At 40.4% G+C, this 16,602-nt stretch overlaps 4 protein-coding genes across 10 annotated transcripts; all 4 read right to left on the bottom strand.

The window, feature by feature from the left end:
- Positions 1-91: 91 nt before the first annotated feature.
- On the bottom strand, positions 92-3,876 carry LOC142960188 (E3 ubiquitin-protein ligase TRIM21-like). 3 transcript variants are annotated; one of them, XM_076101882.1, is made up of 3 exons: positions 3,206-3,876; positions 2,787-2,836; positions 92-2,428 (listed from the first exon to the last, which is right to left on the bottom strand). In XM_076101882.1, the coding sequence occupies exon 3, from the start codon at positions 2,417-2,419 to the stop codon at positions 776-778; it is 1,644 nt and encodes a 547-aa protein (XP_075957997.1). In that variant the 5' UTR covers positions 2,420-2,428; positions 2,787-2,836; positions 3,206-3,876; the 3' UTR covers positions 92-775. The 3 variants fall into 3 exon arrangements, with proteins under 3 accessions (XP_075957997.1, XP_075957996.1, XP_075957995.1); XM_076101881.1 differs by lacking the exon at positions 2,787-2,836 and having other exon boundaries at positions 3,163-3,876; XM_076101880.1 differs by lacking the exon at positions 2,787-2,836.
- A 139-nt stretch (positions 3,877-4,015) lies between these two features.
- LOC142960187 (E3 ubiquitin-protein ligase TRIM21-like) lies at positions 4,016-7,280 on the bottom strand. Of its 4 annotated transcripts, XM_076101879.1 has the most exons (3): positions 7,134-7,239; positions 6,715-6,764; positions 4,016-6,358 (listed from the first exon to the last, which is right to left on the bottom strand). In XM_076101879.1, the coding sequence occupies exon 3, from the start codon at positions 6,347-6,349 to the stop codon at positions 4,703-4,705; it is 1,647 nt and encodes a 548-aa protein (XP_075957994.1). In that variant the 5' UTR covers positions 6,350-6,358; positions 6,715-6,764; positions 7,134-7,239; the 3' UTR covers positions 4,016-4,702. The 4 variants fall into 4 exon arrangements, with proteins under 4 accessions (XP_075957994.1, XP_075957990.1, XP_075957992.1 ...); XM_076101875.1 differs by lacking the exon at positions 6,715-6,764 and having other exon boundaries at positions 4,016-6,492; positions 7,134-7,280; XM_076101877.1 differs by lacking the exon at positions 6,715-6,764 and having other exon boundaries at positions 7,091-7,278.
- A 634-nt stretch (positions 7,281-7,914) lies between these two features.
- Positions 7,915-11,445, bottom strand: vps26c (VPS26 endosomal protein sorting factor C). Of its 2 annotated transcripts, none has more exons than XM_076101883.1 (8): positions 11,238-11,445; positions 10,276-10,419; positions 10,024-10,173; positions 9,706-9,786; positions 9,442-9,516; positions 8,910-9,060; positions 8,674-8,826; positions 7,915-8,171 (listed from the first exon to the last, which is right to left on the bottom strand). In XM_076101883.1, the coding sequence occupies exons 1-8, from the start codon at positions 11,292-11,294 to the stop codon at positions 8,089-8,091; spliced, it is 894 nt and encodes a 297-aa protein (XP_075957998.1). In that variant the 5' UTR covers positions 11,295-11,445; the 3' UTR covers positions 7,915-8,088. The 2 variants fall into 2 exon arrangements, with proteins under 2 accessions (XP_075957998.1, XP_075957999.1); XM_076101884.1 differs by having other exon boundaries at positions 8,678-8,826.
- A 1,572-nt stretch (positions 11,446-13,017) lies between these two features.
- Positions 13,018-14,483, bottom strand: kcnj15 (potassium inwardly rectifying channel subfamily J member 15). Its single transcript, XM_076102327.1, has one exon. The coding sequence runs from the start codon at positions 14,280-14,282 to the stop codon at positions 13,260-13,262; it is 1,023 nt and encodes a 340-aa protein (XP_075958442.1). The 5' UTR covers positions 14,283-14,483; the 3' UTR covers positions 13,018-13,259.
- Positions 14,484-16,602: the final 2,119 nt, after the last annotated feature.

The following is a 16,602-nucleotide window of genomic DNA, read 5'->3' as shown; positions in this document are numbered from 1 at the left end:
TAGCATCAGGTGGAAATACACAATAAAGTATCTCAAAATTGTACTTAAATTCAGTACTTGACTAAATGTAAAATACAAAAGACAAATCCAGTTCAAAGTTTCTTTGTTTTTATTCTGTTGAGGATTTGTTCACTTTATTCCGGCTATAAAACATTCTGCAGAGAGGACGACTGTATGAAACACAAATAACACAATACTAAACTTTACTTCTCTGGTCACAGCAGCTGAATATTTTATTATTAGATTTTGTTGATTATTTTCTACAAATATGAATAAATAATTCATCTTTTATTGACCCCTAAAAACACACCAGAGACCTCTTGATGCTTCTGTTCATTCAAAAATAATAGAAACTAAAACCCTTAAACACTTTTTTTAAACTAAAGAATAAGTGTTTCATGACTTTCTCCAATAATTTGTGTCAGTAATCATAATGTATTATATATACAATAATCAGATATTAAACATTTTCATTTGGCACCCAGATATTTAAGGAATGTGCAAATGCTTCTTATTCCTGAGTACATTGTTTTTGATGATTCAACAGTCTTGAAGGCAGGTTATGCAGTTATTAGAATGAATTAGACGACATTAGATCATATCAATCAGTGGCTTAATGTCTGTGTGTTGGAGTAGAAACACATTTACAGACAAATAGAAAAAAAATATTGATCATAATGTGAAGAATCAATAAAGTTTACACCGTAAATCACCAATAATATAGATTTGTTACATTAAATGAAAGAGTTTCTCTGTAGAAAATCAAGTGTTTGTTCTACTCAGTGTGATTGACAGGAGAGATGATCAGAGGAGCAGAGTTTTTACTATTATTATTAAGATTAGGACCAAAGTATGGGTAGAGTTTCTCAGTGAAGCAGCAGCCAGTAAAGGAGTAGATAAGAGCTGCAGACTTAACGTCATAGAAGGAGACCAGACCCTCCTCATAGTCCACAAACACCCCCACCTTCTGAGGCTGAGACTTCAGAGAGAGAAGGACTGGAGGACCAGCAAGAGCTTTGTACTCATTCTCATTCCTCAACCATATCGTCCAGTAACCATCCTGAGGAGTCAGTGTGATGTTTCCCTTCCTGTTGATCGACTCTCTGGCCACTCCTAAATCCCAGTCAGTCTTCCCTTCAACCTGAACCTCGAAGTAAAATCTTCCTGAAGAGAAACTCTGCTTTGCTAAAACACCAGCACAAGAATCAAATCTCTCTGGATTGTTTGGGAGATTCTTCCATACATCACCAGTTTTAACTTGTTTTCCATCATCAGACAGGATGAGATAAGGATTTGCTGTATCAGGATCAAGTGTCACATCCACTGCAGACTGCTGGACCCTCTTCAGCTCGACCTCAAACAGCTTCTTCATGTGTTTACTGAGCGTCTCCTCCAGCTGATTCACAGCTCTCACCACAGTCCCCTCATGTGAAGGTGGACTGACTCTGACTCCTGTCCAGTCCTTGGTGGGTGGAGCAGTGTTCAGGGTCCTGAAGCTCTGGAGGAGGTGGAGGTGGTCTTCAGAGCAGGAGAGCTGCTCCACCTCAGTGCTTCTCTTCTTCAGCTCAGAGATTTCCTGTTCCAGCTCTTTGATGAAGCCTTCAGCCTGTTTCTCTGTCTTTCTCTGCTTCTCTTTGATCGTGTCGATGAGCTCAGCCTGGCTTCTCTCAACAGACTCCTTCAGAGCGGTGAAGACCTGAACACCATCTGCTATCTCTCTGTCTGCATCTTCCTCACTGAGCTCCACCGAGTGTTTGATCTCATCAATCTTCACTCGTCTCTTCTGGATCATCTGCTGGATTTCAGTCTCAGACTTCCCCAGTTCGGCCTTCTTTCCTTCATATTCTTCTTTCAGAGGAACAACATCATGGTTCTTGTGGTCTGAATAAGTGCAGAGCATGCAGACACACATCTGGTCGGTCTTACAGAACAGCTCCAGCAGTTTATCGTGCTTCGTACACATCCTGCCTTCCAGGTTCTCCACAGGGTTGATCAGCTGATGTCTTTTCAGACCTGACGTTGTCAGATGAGGCTCCAGGTGAGTCTCACAGTAGGAGACCAGACACACCAGGCAGGACTTCAGGGCCTTCAGTTTGGTTCCAGTGCAGACGTCACAGGGAACTTCTCCTGGTTTGGCGGCTTGTTGCTCTGAGCTGCTGCTGCTGGCTTTCTGTTGAGCTGACTGTCTGAACTGAGCAGCCACCTCAGAGATGAAAGTATTGACCCGCAGCTCAGGTCTAGAGCTGAACACCTCTTTACAGTTTGGACACTGAGTCTGGACATTAACGTTCCAGTGTTGAGTGATGCAGGCTTTACAGAAGTTGTGTCCACATGGTATGAGGACTGGATCAGTGAACACATCCAGACAGATGGAGCACAGAAACTGATCTTCAGTCAGCAGACAGCTGGCAGCAGACATATCTACACTCTGAGGACAACAAGTGTGAGAAAACAAACTGTTATCACATCTTCAGCAGCAGCAACAGTGTGTGTCAGGTATTGTTTTCACATTGTGGGTCTCTGTGTGTGTCATCATGGTAGAATGTGTCCTGGAGACACCTACTGTAGAGGAACATTACAGAAGAGGGTTTGAGTACTTTAGAAAGGTGATCACAACATAGAATTTAAAAACACAGAGTGATCCTCCATCACTGTCACATCACATATTAAATAATGATACTGCTACCCTGCTGCTTATATATTATCAGAGTGAATTTATATCATTTGTAAGGAGCCTAATCATTTTTAATTACACTTTTACGTTGAACATATTACTATTTACTGACATGTTTGGACCTCAGGTTGAATGTGAGTTGAACTTCCTGTCTGAGTCGAGCTGAAGTGTTTGAGTTGAAACACAGTAAATATTATCAGCTGAACTTCCTCACAAACACAGACAGCAGGAACTACAGAGACAGAGACGTTTAGAGGAAAGGCTTTACAGTTCAATGATATTTACCAAAGTATAGAACAGTTATGTAAGTTATAAAACATCAATGTTGTTCCTCTATAATCAGTAAATACATCCACACATTAAATCAGATGCTGTTCTCTGTGTTTGGACAATCCAAAGGGAGCAGCAGCTAGGCTAGTTAGCTTCTAGCAGGCCTAGCTTATCTGCTGCTACTTTGTTCTTTGTTATGGATCCTGGTTTGAACTCACTTTACACCAAATGTTGAGTTTCTCTGTAGAACAGTGAACTCACCAGAGTTAGTCAGAGACTCTGTTGTTGAGAAGAAGCTGCTGGATTCAGTTGAATGTTTCTTGAGAGAGAAACAGAGAGACTTGTCTGACTGCAGCTCTGCTGTCGCTCAGACTAACTTTCACTTTCACTTCAGGAGAAGTGAGTCTGCAGCTCTCCTCTTTCAGAGTGGCTCCTCCTCTCAGTGAAGCTCTGTGAACCAGCTTTTACTGCCTCTTTGAGACATAACTTGACATTCAAACAACACGAATTTGACTTTTTCCTTCTTATTCCTTTATTTCTTTGTGTGTGTTTTAAATGTTAAATCTGAAATACTGTGTGTTTTTATTTACACATTTTAAAGGTTTGTGTGTATTTTTGTAAACATCCTATTGCTGCTGTCTTGGCTAGATTAACTGTTGATGAGATTTACCTGGTCAAATAAAGGTATGAATAAAATAACAATAATAATAAAATATTATTATTATACAATAAAGTATACAGCAGCCAAAAGAACAAACAGACAACATAACAGAAGAGGTCAGTGTAAGATATTCTATAGTAAGTCACAAAAAAATTCATAAAAAGTCACAAATAATTCCCCAAAACTCCTTCACAGATTACACCACAAAATAATGTCAAAGTATAGCATGTTGAAAAAAAGTCATGAAAAAAAGAGTCATAGTACAGTATGTCGTAACAAATATAAAAAAGTCTTTACCTCTGAGATGTAGTACAGTAAAAAGTAGCATCAAGTGGAAATACATAAAGTACCTCAAAATTGTACTTAAATACAGTACTTGACTAAATGTAAAATACAAAAGACAAATCCAGTTCAAAGTTTCTTTGTTTTTATTCTGTTGAGGATTTGTTCACTTTATTCCGGCTATAAAACATTCTGCAGAGAGGACGACTGTGTTAAATACTAATAACACAATACTAAACTTTACTTCTCTGGTCACAGCAGCTGAATATTTTATTATTAGATTTTGTTGATTATTTTCTACAAATATGAATAAATAATTCATCTTTTATTGACCCCTAAAAACACACCAGAGACCTCTTGATGCTTCTGTTCATTCAAAAATAATAGAAACTAAAACACTTAAACACCTTTTTTTAAACTAAAGAATAAGTGTTTCATGACTTTCTCCAATAATTTGTGTCAGTAATCATAATGTATTATATATATATACAATAATCAGATATTAAACATTTTCATTTGGCACCCAGATATTTAAGGAATGTGCAAATGCTTCTTATTCCTGAGTACATTGTTTTTGATGATTCAACAGTCTTGAAGGCAGGTTATGCAGTTATTATAATGAATTAGACGACATTAGATAATATCAATCAGTGGCTTAATGTCTGTGTGTTGGAGTAGAAACACATTTACAGACAAATAGAAAAAAAATATTGATCATAATGTGAAGAATCAATAAAGTTTACACCGTAAATCACCAATAATATAGATTTGTTACATTAAATTAAAGAGTTTCTGCAGAAAATCAAGTGTTTGTTCTACTCAGTGTGATTGACAGGAGAGATGATCAGAGGAGCAGAGTTTTTACCACCAGCATTAAGACTAGGACCAAAGTATGGGTAGAGTTTCTCAGTGAAGCAGCAGCCAGTAAAGGAGTAGATAAGAGCTGCAGACTTAACGTCATAGAAGGAGACCAGACCCTCCTCATAGTCCACAAACACCCCCACCTTCTGAGGCTGAGACTTCAGAGAGAGAAGGACTGAAAGATCAGCAAGAGCTTTGTACTCATTCTTATTCCTCAACCTTATCGTCCAGAAACCATCCTGAGGAGTCAGTGTGATGTTTCCCTTCCTGTTGATCGACTCTCTGACCACTCCTAAATACCACTTAGTCTTCCCTTCAACCTGAACCTCGTAGTAAAATCTTCCTGAAGAGAAACTCTGCTTTGCTAAAACACCAGCACAAGAATCAAATCTCTCTGGATTGTTTGGGAGATTCTTCTGTACATCACCATGTTTAACTTGTTTTCCATCATCAGACAGGATGAGATAAGGATTTGCTGTATCAGGATCAAGTGTCACATCCACTGCAGACTGCTGGACCCTCTTCAGCTCGGCCTCAGTGAGCAGCTTCTTCATCTGTTTACTGAGCGTCTCCTCCAGCTGATTCACAGCTCTCCTCACAGTCCCCTCATGTGAAGGTGGACTGACTCTGACTCCTGTCCAGTCCTTGGTGGGTGGAGCAGTGTTCAGGGTCCTGAAGCTCTGGAGGAGGTGGAGGTGGTCTTCAGAGCAGGAGAGCTGCTCCACCTCAGTGCTTCTCTTCTTCAGCTCAGAGATTTCCTGTTCCAGCTCTTTGATGAAGCCTTCAGCCTGTTTCTCTGTCTTTCTCTGCTTCTCTTTGATCGTGTCGATGAGCTCAGCCTGGCTTCTCTCAACAGACTCCTTCAGAGCGGTGAAGACCTGAACACCATCTGCTATCTCTCTGTCTGCATCTTCCTCACTGAGCTCCACCGAGTGTTTGATCTCCTGAATCTTCACTCGTCTCTTCTGGATCATCTGCTGGATTTCAGCCTCAGTCTTCCCCAGCTCAGCTTTCTTTCCTTCATATTCTTCTTCCAGCGGAACAACATCATGGTTCTTGTGGTCTGAATAAGTGCAGAGCATGCAGACACACATCTGGTCGGTCTTACAGAACAGCTCCAGCAGTTTATCGTGCTTCGTACACATCCTGCCTTCCAGGTTCTCCACAGGGTTGATCAGCTGATGTCTTTTCAGACCTGACGTTGTCAGATGAGGCTCCAGGTGAGTCTCACAGTAGGAGACCAGACACACCAGGCAGGACTTCAGGGACTTCAGTTTGGTTCCAGTGCAGACGTCACAGGGAACTTCTCCTGGTTTGGCGGCTTGTTGCTCTGAGCTGCTGCTGCTGGCTTTCTGTTGAGCTGACTGTCTGAACTGAGCAGCCATCTCAGAGATGAAAGTATTGACCCGCAGCTCAGGTCTAGAGCTGAACACCTCTTTACAGTTTGGACACTGAGTCTGGACACTAACGTTCCAGTGTTGAGTGATGCAGGTTTTACAGAAGTTGTGTCCACATGGTATGAGGACTGGATCAGTGAACACATCCAGACAGATGGAGCACAGAAACTGATCTTCAGTCAGCAGACAGCTGGCAGCAGACATATCTACACTCTGAGGACAACAAGTGTGAGAAAACAAACTGTTATCACATCTTCAGCAGCAGCAACAGTGTGTGTCAGGTATTGTTTTCACATTGTGGGTCTCTGTGTGTGTCATCATGGTAGAATGTGTCCTGGAGACGCCTACTGTAGAGGAACATTACAGAAGAGGGTTTGAGTACTTTAGAAAGGTGCTCACAACATAGAATTTAAAAACACAGAGTGATCCTCCATCACTGTCACATCACATATTAAATAATGATACTGCTACCCTGCTGCTTATATATTAAGAGTGAATTTATATCATTTGTAAGGAGCCTAAACATTTTTAATTACACTTTTACGTTGAACATATTACTATTTACTGACATGTTTGGACCTCAGGTTGAATGTGAGTTGAACTTCCTGTCTGAGTCGAGCTGAAGTGTTTGAGTTGAAACACAGTAAATATTATCAGATGAACTTCCTCACAAACACAGACAGCAGGAACTACAGAGACAGAGACGTTTAGAGGAAAGGCTTTACAGTTCAAGGATATTTACCAAAGTACAGAACAGTTATGTAAGTTATGACACATCAATGTTGTTCCTCTATAATCAGTAAATACATCCACACATTAAATCAGATGCTGTTCTCTGTGTCTGGACAATCCAAAGGGAGCAGCAGCTAGGCTAGTTAGCTTCTAGCAGGCCTAGCTTATCTGCTGCTACTTTGTTCTTTGTTATGGATCCTGGTTTGAACTCACTTTACACCAAATGTTGAGTTTCTCTGTAGAACAGTGAACTCACCAGAGTTAGTCAGAGACTCTGTTGTTGAGAAGAAGCTGCTGGATTCAGTTGAATGTTTCTTGAGAGAGAAACAGAGAGACTTGTCTGACTGCAGCTCTGCTGTCGCTCAGACTAACTTTCACTTTCACTTCAGGAGAAGTGAGTCTGCAGCTCTCCTCTTTCAGAGTGGCTCCTCCTCTCAGTGAAGCTCTGTGAACCAGCTTTTACTGCCTCTTTGAGACATAACTTGACATTCAAACAACACGAGTTTGACTTTTTCCTTCTTATTCCTTTATTTATTTGTGTGTGTTTTTTTATTTACACATTTTAAAGGTTTGTGTGTATTTTTGTAAACATCCTATTGCTGCTGTCTTGGCTAGATTAACTCTTGATGAGATTTACCTGGTCAAATAAAGGTATAAATAAAATAACAATAATAAAATATTATTATTATACAATAAAGTATACAGCAGCCAAAATAACAAACAGACAACATAACAGAAGAGGTCAGTGTAAGATATTCTATAGTAAGTCACAAAAAAGTTCACAAAAAATGTGAATAAAGTCCTTCACACATTACGCCACAAAAAAGAGTCAGAATAGTATCTCACACAAAAAACTCATCAAATAATGACGTCATAAATGATGTCATAGTATAGTATTTGAAGAGGCTTGTACTGTAAGTGGACCTTCAGCTGCGGTTGTTTTTTATCAAACTGCCTCAATATAGGAATAATATTAATAACTCTGGATGATGACACTGTTCACTATGGTCTGCAAAAAACAGAAACTTTCAATGATATACTTTCAAAAATGTGACATTTATTATAACTTGAAAAAATAACAAAAGGAATAATATTTTACACTTTTGGTCACAATTATTAATGACAGAACATTGTGTTTTCTTTAAAGTCAGATAATTATCATTATTAGAGGAGCTGTGTGTTGTAGGGACCATTAAAGAGCTCCTGTGACGTCAGACTCTGCACAGCTTCAGTGGGAAGTTCTCTGTGATCAGGTGATCGTCATGAAGCACGATGACGACGTTCACTTCAAACTCTGAAAAGGAAACAAAGAAACAAAAAGTCACAAGAAATGTCACAAAAGGCCGTTAGAGATGACCTCACCGAGAACATTGTATAGTATGTAAAACAATGATTTTAAGTTTATAAAAACTATTCCTTTACAGATTACGCCACACATTTTAGTCACGTGACTGTTGGTCTCAGCCGAGTCAATCATGACTTCTTAGTTACACTGAAGAGCTCAGAATTTAATGTTTTTACAGAATCTGTTTAGAGTGAATGGTTTATATGAGGCAACATTTTAAATGAGACATGCAGAATAAAATGTTTTGATGAAATATCCCAATATTAAGCGTTCTTCACACACGGTGTTCAAGGACCGTCGGAAAGATGAACATCTGACTATTATGACAGTTTTTCAAGCTTCTGGGTGTGAGAAACGGTGTAGATTTCATAAGTGGGTTTTGGGGTTCAGAGGGTTAACCAGTGGAACCAGTGGACCAGAGACTAACAGCAGACTTGGAGGCGTCACTGACCCACTTTGAAGTTGGTGGTCTCCAGTGTGGGGCAGGTGAACAGCCGGGGGAACACCATGTAGATGGGGATCGGGAGGCCGTGGCAGACGTCGCCTTCAGCTATCTGGATGTTCTGGATCTCCGTGGCGTCTCTGGCGTAACCTTCAGCACAACCTGAACACACAGCGGACATTTAGAAAGAAAACAAAACAACAACAACAGAAGTCCAATCATGTCACAACACGGCGTGAACTCACCGCAGGTTTCTACTCTCACAAGCTGCAGCTCGATGCTCTTTATGGGGACCTCTGAGTTCTCCACCATCACCTCTCCGGTCAGCGGCTGGCTGATCACACAGTTGGTGGCGTCTAAGTTGCCTCGGACTAGAAACTTTGGCAGTAAACTTCTCTGAAGGGCAGAAAGAAAGTTCATCGTCTCAGTGCAGATTTTAAAAAGGAATAGTTCACCATAAAACCATATCAATTATATAAAGTACTCATCTTCTCTGGGCTCTTTATGGAAACAGAGAAAGTTTGAATAGAGTGCCATGAAAATTAAAGCGTCCGAAAGACAGCAAACTGTTTTATATATAACATCTGCAAAACTCTTATTTTTCCTATAAATGCCTATAAATGAATGAAATCAACAGCCCCAGCAAACGTTAATGTCGAGCCCTGAAATAAGAAACGTTCTGTGCAACCATGAAGAGCGTAAAGAGGTATTCAACTTAGATTTCCTTTGAGTAAAAAAAGACAACATGAGGAAATAAAATGAGGTCACTTTTCTCACCTCGCGGGTGTTCTGCAGGGTTGCTGGAGTGATGGTGAAGTTGACCGGAGTGGGAACAACTTTAGCTTTCTGAGGCTGGAAATCAAACTTAAAAGTTAGCTCAACGTAGCTAACATCTCATCAAGGGCGATAATTAATAGTGATCGCCAAGAAGACACATATGAGACGTGACAAACTAAAGAGCAGAAATATACAAATACAAAAAGCTTTAAACAGTCTTGTTTGAATCTTCACAGTAGTTTAAATGAAATGCGTCTCACTCACCTGACTGTGAACGATGAACTCACAGTTCCTGCTCAGGTCTTTGGCCAGCAGGGGGCGCTTCATGTCACAGCGGAGGGAGTACTGAGGAGGAGCACAACGAATGTACCACAACTATTTGAATCAGATAGCTGCTGGAGCTGGACGATTCTACTCTATGATTGGCTAGTCTGCATTCGAGAGGCGGGACTTAGCAAAGGGTCAATTTGCCCGTTATAATATATTTTCTAATATGCGAGTGTATGAATCCATCGCTTCACTGCCGGTTCCTCAAACTCTGGTAGAATACGGTGGTAGAGAACCCGTGTGTTCCTCGCTCACCTGAATGTTGACGAAGACTCCGTGGTACGTCTCGTACAGAACTTTGTTTCCTTTGGTGTTCAGAGGGAACTCAAAGGGGATCTCAGTCTTTCCTCCCGGGATCTTTCCTGCTTTGGCCACCTCGATGGTACTGCTGATCAGCTGGATGGGCTGAGAACACACCAGGTCTGATCAATGGTACAGTACTACATTTCAGTAGTACTTTCTACTGTACTACATCTCAGAGGTACTTTTTACTGTACTGTATTTCACCTTGACGGAGTTGTAGAAAGCCTCGAAGACGCCGACGCTCTTGGAGCTCAGCTGCAGGTTCACCAGCCCCTCCATGTTCAGAGAGATGCCGTGATGCTGCAGCGCCTCCTTACACACCAGCAGGACGACGCCGGCCACCGCCTCCTGCAAACACACCAGCTCTGCTGTGAAGGAAACTACCGACGACACTATAATATAACAAACTATAAATAATAAACTCTGATGCAGCATTTCACTGCATGAAATCTTATTGAGTCCAGACAAACACCAGCATCTGTACCGGTGTTACACCAAAGTATGTCACCATCACATCTCTCATACACATATTGTAAACAAACAATTGAGATACAGCTCCTTTCTAGCTCTAATTAGTAAAAATATTAGTTTAATTACAATAAAAGCAGAAAAAGTTGCACTTATAGAAGTATAAGTAAATGTATAAAAATACATTTAAAGCTGTCTAATAAATGCAGTGGAGTAAAACTACAATATTAATATTCAATATTATTAAGCATAAAATATAAAGTAGTTAAAATAGTAGAGTATAAAATAGCATAAAATGGAAAATACTCAAGCAAAGTACAAGTACCTTTAAAATAAAATGTAGTTACATTTATATTTTAAATACATGAAATATAAATTAATATTAATATGAATAATTATAATGTATATTTAAATAATATTAAATATACATTTAAATTACACTTGAGTAAATGTATTTAGTTAAATTCACACATCGCTAGTCAGCTGTTGGTCACGTGCCGAATCAGCTGTTAGTCACGTGCGGACAGGAAGCCGCCTCCTTCTTCCTAGCTAACTATCAAGCTAACTGTTATCTTAATAGAATACAAGTCTTTAACTTTACGTTAAACACCACGACAGTGACGTAAAATAAACAGCTGATAGAAGCAGCTTGTTAGCTAACCAAGCTAAATAAGCTAGCTGTGGTTAACGTCACTTACCCCTTCATGGTAAACTTTGTTCGCTCTTTTCAGTCTAATATCCAGAGTGACGCTCATCTCGGATCATCACATGTCACGCGGACATGTAGAAGAACTTTCCCGGGCTATGAATAGCCGATAAAAACAGAAATAACGGGTTTTAACTAGAATATCGTTCACTCGACTGGTTTGTGTTCCGCTCGGCAGCAACGACAGTACGACATCCGGGTCTAATTATTCAGAATAAAAGCGGCATTTTTTGCAGAAAAGGCTTCCTTGGTTTAAATCCTTCAAAGTAAAAGCGCCAAACAAACACAAAACAATATTGATGGTGTCAAGTACTAATACCACATTGTAATACAATAATAGAGTAATTATACAATGATTGTAAAATTATATATATTAATTTAATTAATAAAAATGTAAGTGCTAAATTCATGCTTTGTTCCTACAACTTTTATTTATTTTATCTGTAAAAGGAAGGTTTTCTGTTTTTTAAATTATTTTTAAATGTACAATGCTTTGAGCTATATAGTCTGTATGAAATGTGCTATATAAATAAATAGTATTATTATTAAAAATATTACTGAATTAAAAGTACAAACGTGTAAGCACCAAAATAAAGTTAAAGTACCAAAAGTAAAAGTATTCATTGTGCTATATACTATATATATCATATTACTGGATCATAATTATTGATGCATTAATATATTAACTACTTTCTGCTGAAGAAATAGTCAAAATGAAACCTGCTGACATTGTTTTTTTTAATTGTTCAAGGCTGTGAGCACCTCAGGTCGAAGTTAATACCTCAAAACCAAAACCATCCGCATGAATTGACACCAATCGAGGGAAGTAGTAAAACCTTTACATGTATTTTCTAGCTGAGCAGGTTGTTAATAAAGTTGCTGTTGATCACAATGTAAAAGATCAGCCGTGTTTTGGTTTGAAAGATTGTTTTTACCAGATACAGTCACCACACACACACACACACACACACACACACACACACACACACACACTGTGTTGCTACAACAAAAGACAACCTGAGACGGTGGAGCTGGTGGCTCAACCAGTTTTGTCCTTGAAGAGGCTCCATACGTTCATCCATTCTCACTTATTCTATTACACCAGGTCGGATTCTGGTGAAATCAGATGAAATCATGCACGTTAACCGGAAACTCCTTCAGCTCAGACTCCAGCGGGGCCTCCAGCAGAGACCGGTCCACCGTGGACAGACCCAGATCCAACTTCTCTGCAGCCTTGGACCTGCAGTCGGAGCTCCGGAGGGAGGAGGAGAGCTCAGCTCCCGGCAGCAGCAGCGTCTCCTCCTCCTCCTCCTCCTCCTCCAGGAGCAGAGCTTCTCCTCTCTGGGAGCCAATACCACGCTGCTGGAGACCCAGGACATATTGCTGGACCCGCTGCAGGGAAGGGAGGCAACAGGAGAACCAGAACCAGGACTGAGAGGGGCAGACTGTCAGACCTCTGCTCACTTTAACAATCACTGATTTAAAGTACCAAAAGCAAAAGTACTCGTAATGCAGAATGTCTCAATAAAGAATAATATTTATTATATTAATGGATTTTAATTATTGGTGCATTAATGTTATTTATTGCTTTAATCTCTAATAATGAATCATAATTTATTAGTTTTTTTATATTTCAAATGAATAACCTGAAAAGTTAGAAGTAGAAACTTGCAGTAGTACACGTACAAGTATGTCAAAATTGTACTAAAGTACAGTACTTGATTACATTTTCTGTTTTTGCAAAAAAAAATCATTTCATTTGAACTTTTACTTCATGAAGAAATCTTTATTTACAAAACAAAACCTCTTTTGTACCACCCAGTGTATTATTATACCATCATCATATATCTGCCCATCCTAAAAACACAACAAGCACACCTTCTATATTTGTTCCCATGAATCACATCATGTACAGCCTCATTTCATTCCCCCATAATGACTTTTTGCACTTCTAATAAGTCGTATAAAGACCAGAGGTGGATGTTTGTGTCCTACACGCCATGACATTCCTCCTCTATTCCTTCTTAAAGTCCTCCTCCAGCTTGAGCTTCTCCGTGTTGTTGCTGAGGAAGGCGGCGTCGTTGCTCCCTTGCACCTTGTCGAAGAAGTTGAAATCCGCCACGTAGCGGCCGCCGGTGGTGCTGAACAGCACGGGCTTGAACTCGTAGCCCCAGAGGATCTCCTGGGGCACGTAGGAGGTGCGGCTCTGGCAGGTGGCGGCCGTGGACTCCATGGTGGCGTTGAGGGTCACCAGCATCTCGAAGTCGCGCGTCCGCAGGTTCACCGCGTTGAGTCCTGCCAGCGGGCTGTGCTCGTCCAGGACGTGGTAGAAGGTGAGCGGGAGGATGAGGAAGGGGCACTCTCCGCTGGAGTCCATGAAGAAGTCCACGGAGCTCTGGTGGATCTGGGTCTTCTCACCTTCCTCCGTCACGTTGGAGTGGAGGAGCTTCCCCGTCAGCTGGCACTGGATCAGGAGGCTCTTCCTCATGTTGGCCACCCTCACCATCAGACACAGCTTGCCCTGGCGCCGGCACACCACCGCCGACTGGCTGAACTTGATGGTCTCCGCCCGTTTCTTGGGGCGGGCCAGCTTGGCCAGGAAGGCGCCCGTGATGAAGATCTCCGCCAGGCCCGTGATGACGAGCTGGGCCACCAGGGTGAAGATGGCCAGCGGGCACTCCTCCGAGATGTAGCGGAAACCGTAACCGATGGTGGTCTGCGACTCCAGCGAGAACAGGAAGGCCCCCGTGAGGGTCTCCACGTTGACCACGCAGGCCGTGTGGTTGGCGTTCAGACCGTGCTCGAAGTCCCCGTTGCCCATGCCGATGAAGTAAAAAATGACCCCGAAGATGAACCACGTCATGACGAAGGTGGAGGCGAACAGAGTGAGCTTGTAGCGCCACTTCATGTCCACCACGGTGGTCCAGATGTCGTGCAGGTACAGCTTCACCATGCCCTCCACGTTGTCGATGCGCACGTTGTTGTGGCCGTCTTTGGACACGATCCTCCGCTGGACCTCGGCCTTCCGGGTCGCCATGTTGCTCTGATGGTGACCTCTGAGGTGTCGGTATGGCGTCGCCAATAGAAGGACTGATAAAAAAGGCCCAAAAAAAAAGATATTTATATCCAGTGGTGGAATGTAACCAAGTACATTTACTCAAGTAATGAGTATTACGCTGCTTTCTACTTCCACTAAACTATCTCAACAATCTACAAGTACAATTTAGAGGAAAATATTGTACATTTTACTCCACTATGTTTATTTGATAACTAGTTACTTTACAAATGAAGATATTTGCACACACAACTGAAGTTTATAAAATACAATGCTTTCTTTGTTTGTCGATTATTCAACTGAGAAAATTAAGTGGTATTTTTCATGTAAAACATTTGATGGTTTGTTAGTAATGTTAATGTTTTAGTAATAATGTTGATGTTTGGACTTAAACATTGTGAAGGTGTCACTTTGGGCTCTGAGTAATTGTGACGAACATTTCTCACTATTTTCACTATTTCTACAAACCAAACAATCGATTAATGGAGAAAATAATCTTTAGTAAATACTAAAATGAGCTCCAGCTAAACCAAATACAAAAGTAAAATCCTTCTTTTACATTAATGCATGAGCAATAATAATCTAATGATATAATATATATAACAGTATTTTGTATTCTTTTAACACCTTTAATAACGTTTTCAATGCAGGACATTTATTTGAAACAGAGTATTTTCATAGTGCAGCATTAGTATTTTAGTCCCAGTACTAGTACTATACTCACAATGTAATACTTGACAGTGTGAAAAATACTGTATTTGGTCACAACTTTTGAAACCCTGAATACAGAGGAGCTAAAGTAGAAAAAAGATAATGAACGTAGTAGAAATCCTCACAATATTTAAATACCCCAGTACCTCAAAACTGTATTTAAGTACAGTCCTGTGTATTTGCTGAAACAATGAAAAAAACTTCAAGATTTGTCCTCTGAAGACGACTGAAGTACAGCAGAGAACACAAAAACAATATAATACTCACATTCAATGACTGTAATATTCCACAAAACTAAATGTTCAGCTAAACACACGGTGTCTAAATAAAATACTGCTCCTTCAGATTACAACACCAAGACATAAAGGTTGAAAGTTAACTTCATAGTGAACCATTGAATGAGCCCGAGAACATTCGCAGTAACTCTGAATAATCATTGATTTATAAATCAGTGTATTGTACTCACATCCCAGCTGCTGCGTTGAATAGTCTCAGGTGTGTGTTTGTCTCAGGTGTGTGTTTGTCGCACAACAATCTGTAAGACGAAGCTCGCTGGAGAACGTCTAGTTCAGTGTCTTCTTTCTTTCTATTGTCCCCGATGTTGTGAGCGATGAACTTTGGCACAGTCGTATTCAGAGGCCGAAAAAAGAAAGAAAAAGCCGAGGCGTAAACTCTGATCGGCAGGTGGGCCGGCTCTTCTTCTTCCTCCGCCCCCCCCTCGTACCTGTCCACAGGTGGGTTTGTTTTGATCCTTTTATGGTTGTTGTTGCTTTACACAAACCATGTACTGCTTCCAGGTAGTTCTCTCAAGGACATTAGGACTTCTTGGGTGTCAGCGTTAATACAAATAAGTAAACGAATAAATAAATAAATAAAAACGGTCCGACACCGTCTATAAAAACGACAAAAAGATATATTGAACAAAGCTGATGTGTGACAGTAACCCGAGGCTACGATTGAAAGAAGTTGATGTGGCAGTAACTCCTGAATTACATTTGTTTTATTAAGTTGAAATTAGCAAGAGCTGGGTAAAGTTGAAGTCATTTGAAGCTCAAACTCTGAAAGGAGTTGAAGTGCAAGTGGCTGACTATCAGTTAAAGTGAAGAATTGGTGTCAGTTGAAGTGTAAAAACTGAAAGCAGATGTCAGTTGAAGTGTCATTTGATGACTTTAAACACATCAAGTTAAATATTATTTTAAAATATGGGCTGAATTATAAGTAAAAATATAAAATCTTAAGAAGTGTAACCAGTGAAAGCAGTTTAAGTGTGGTGTGAGTGCTGAAAGCAGTTTGACATGAAGCGTAATATGAAGCGGAGATTCAGAACTCTTATGTTTCATCTGATCTTTCAAACTCCTCTTACAGCATCACAAACACACTTCAACTGCTTTCAACACTTCCACCTCAATCAACACTTCAACTCCTGTTAACGCTCAACTAAAATTACATCTTTGAGGGTTTTTCATTTGATCAGAAACTAACCTCTTCCAGGAAGTCACTTCAACTGAAACTTCTGGCTCTTTTGATCGCTTTTACTTCATTTGAAGTTTTTCAAATCCTTTCTACGACGACATTTTAGGGCCATTGTAGG

Source organism: Anarhichas minor, unplaced genomic scaffold (assembly GCF_050575085.1).
Source record: "Anarhichas minor isolate MPS153535 unplaced genomic scaffold, ASM5057508v1 ptg000027l, whole genome shotgun sequence".
Taxonomy (NCBI): Eukaryota; Metazoa; Chordata; class Actinopteri; order Perciformes; family Anarhichadidae; genus Anarhichas; species Anarhichas minor.
This window is presented reverse-complemented; position numbering and strand designations above follow the sequence as displayed.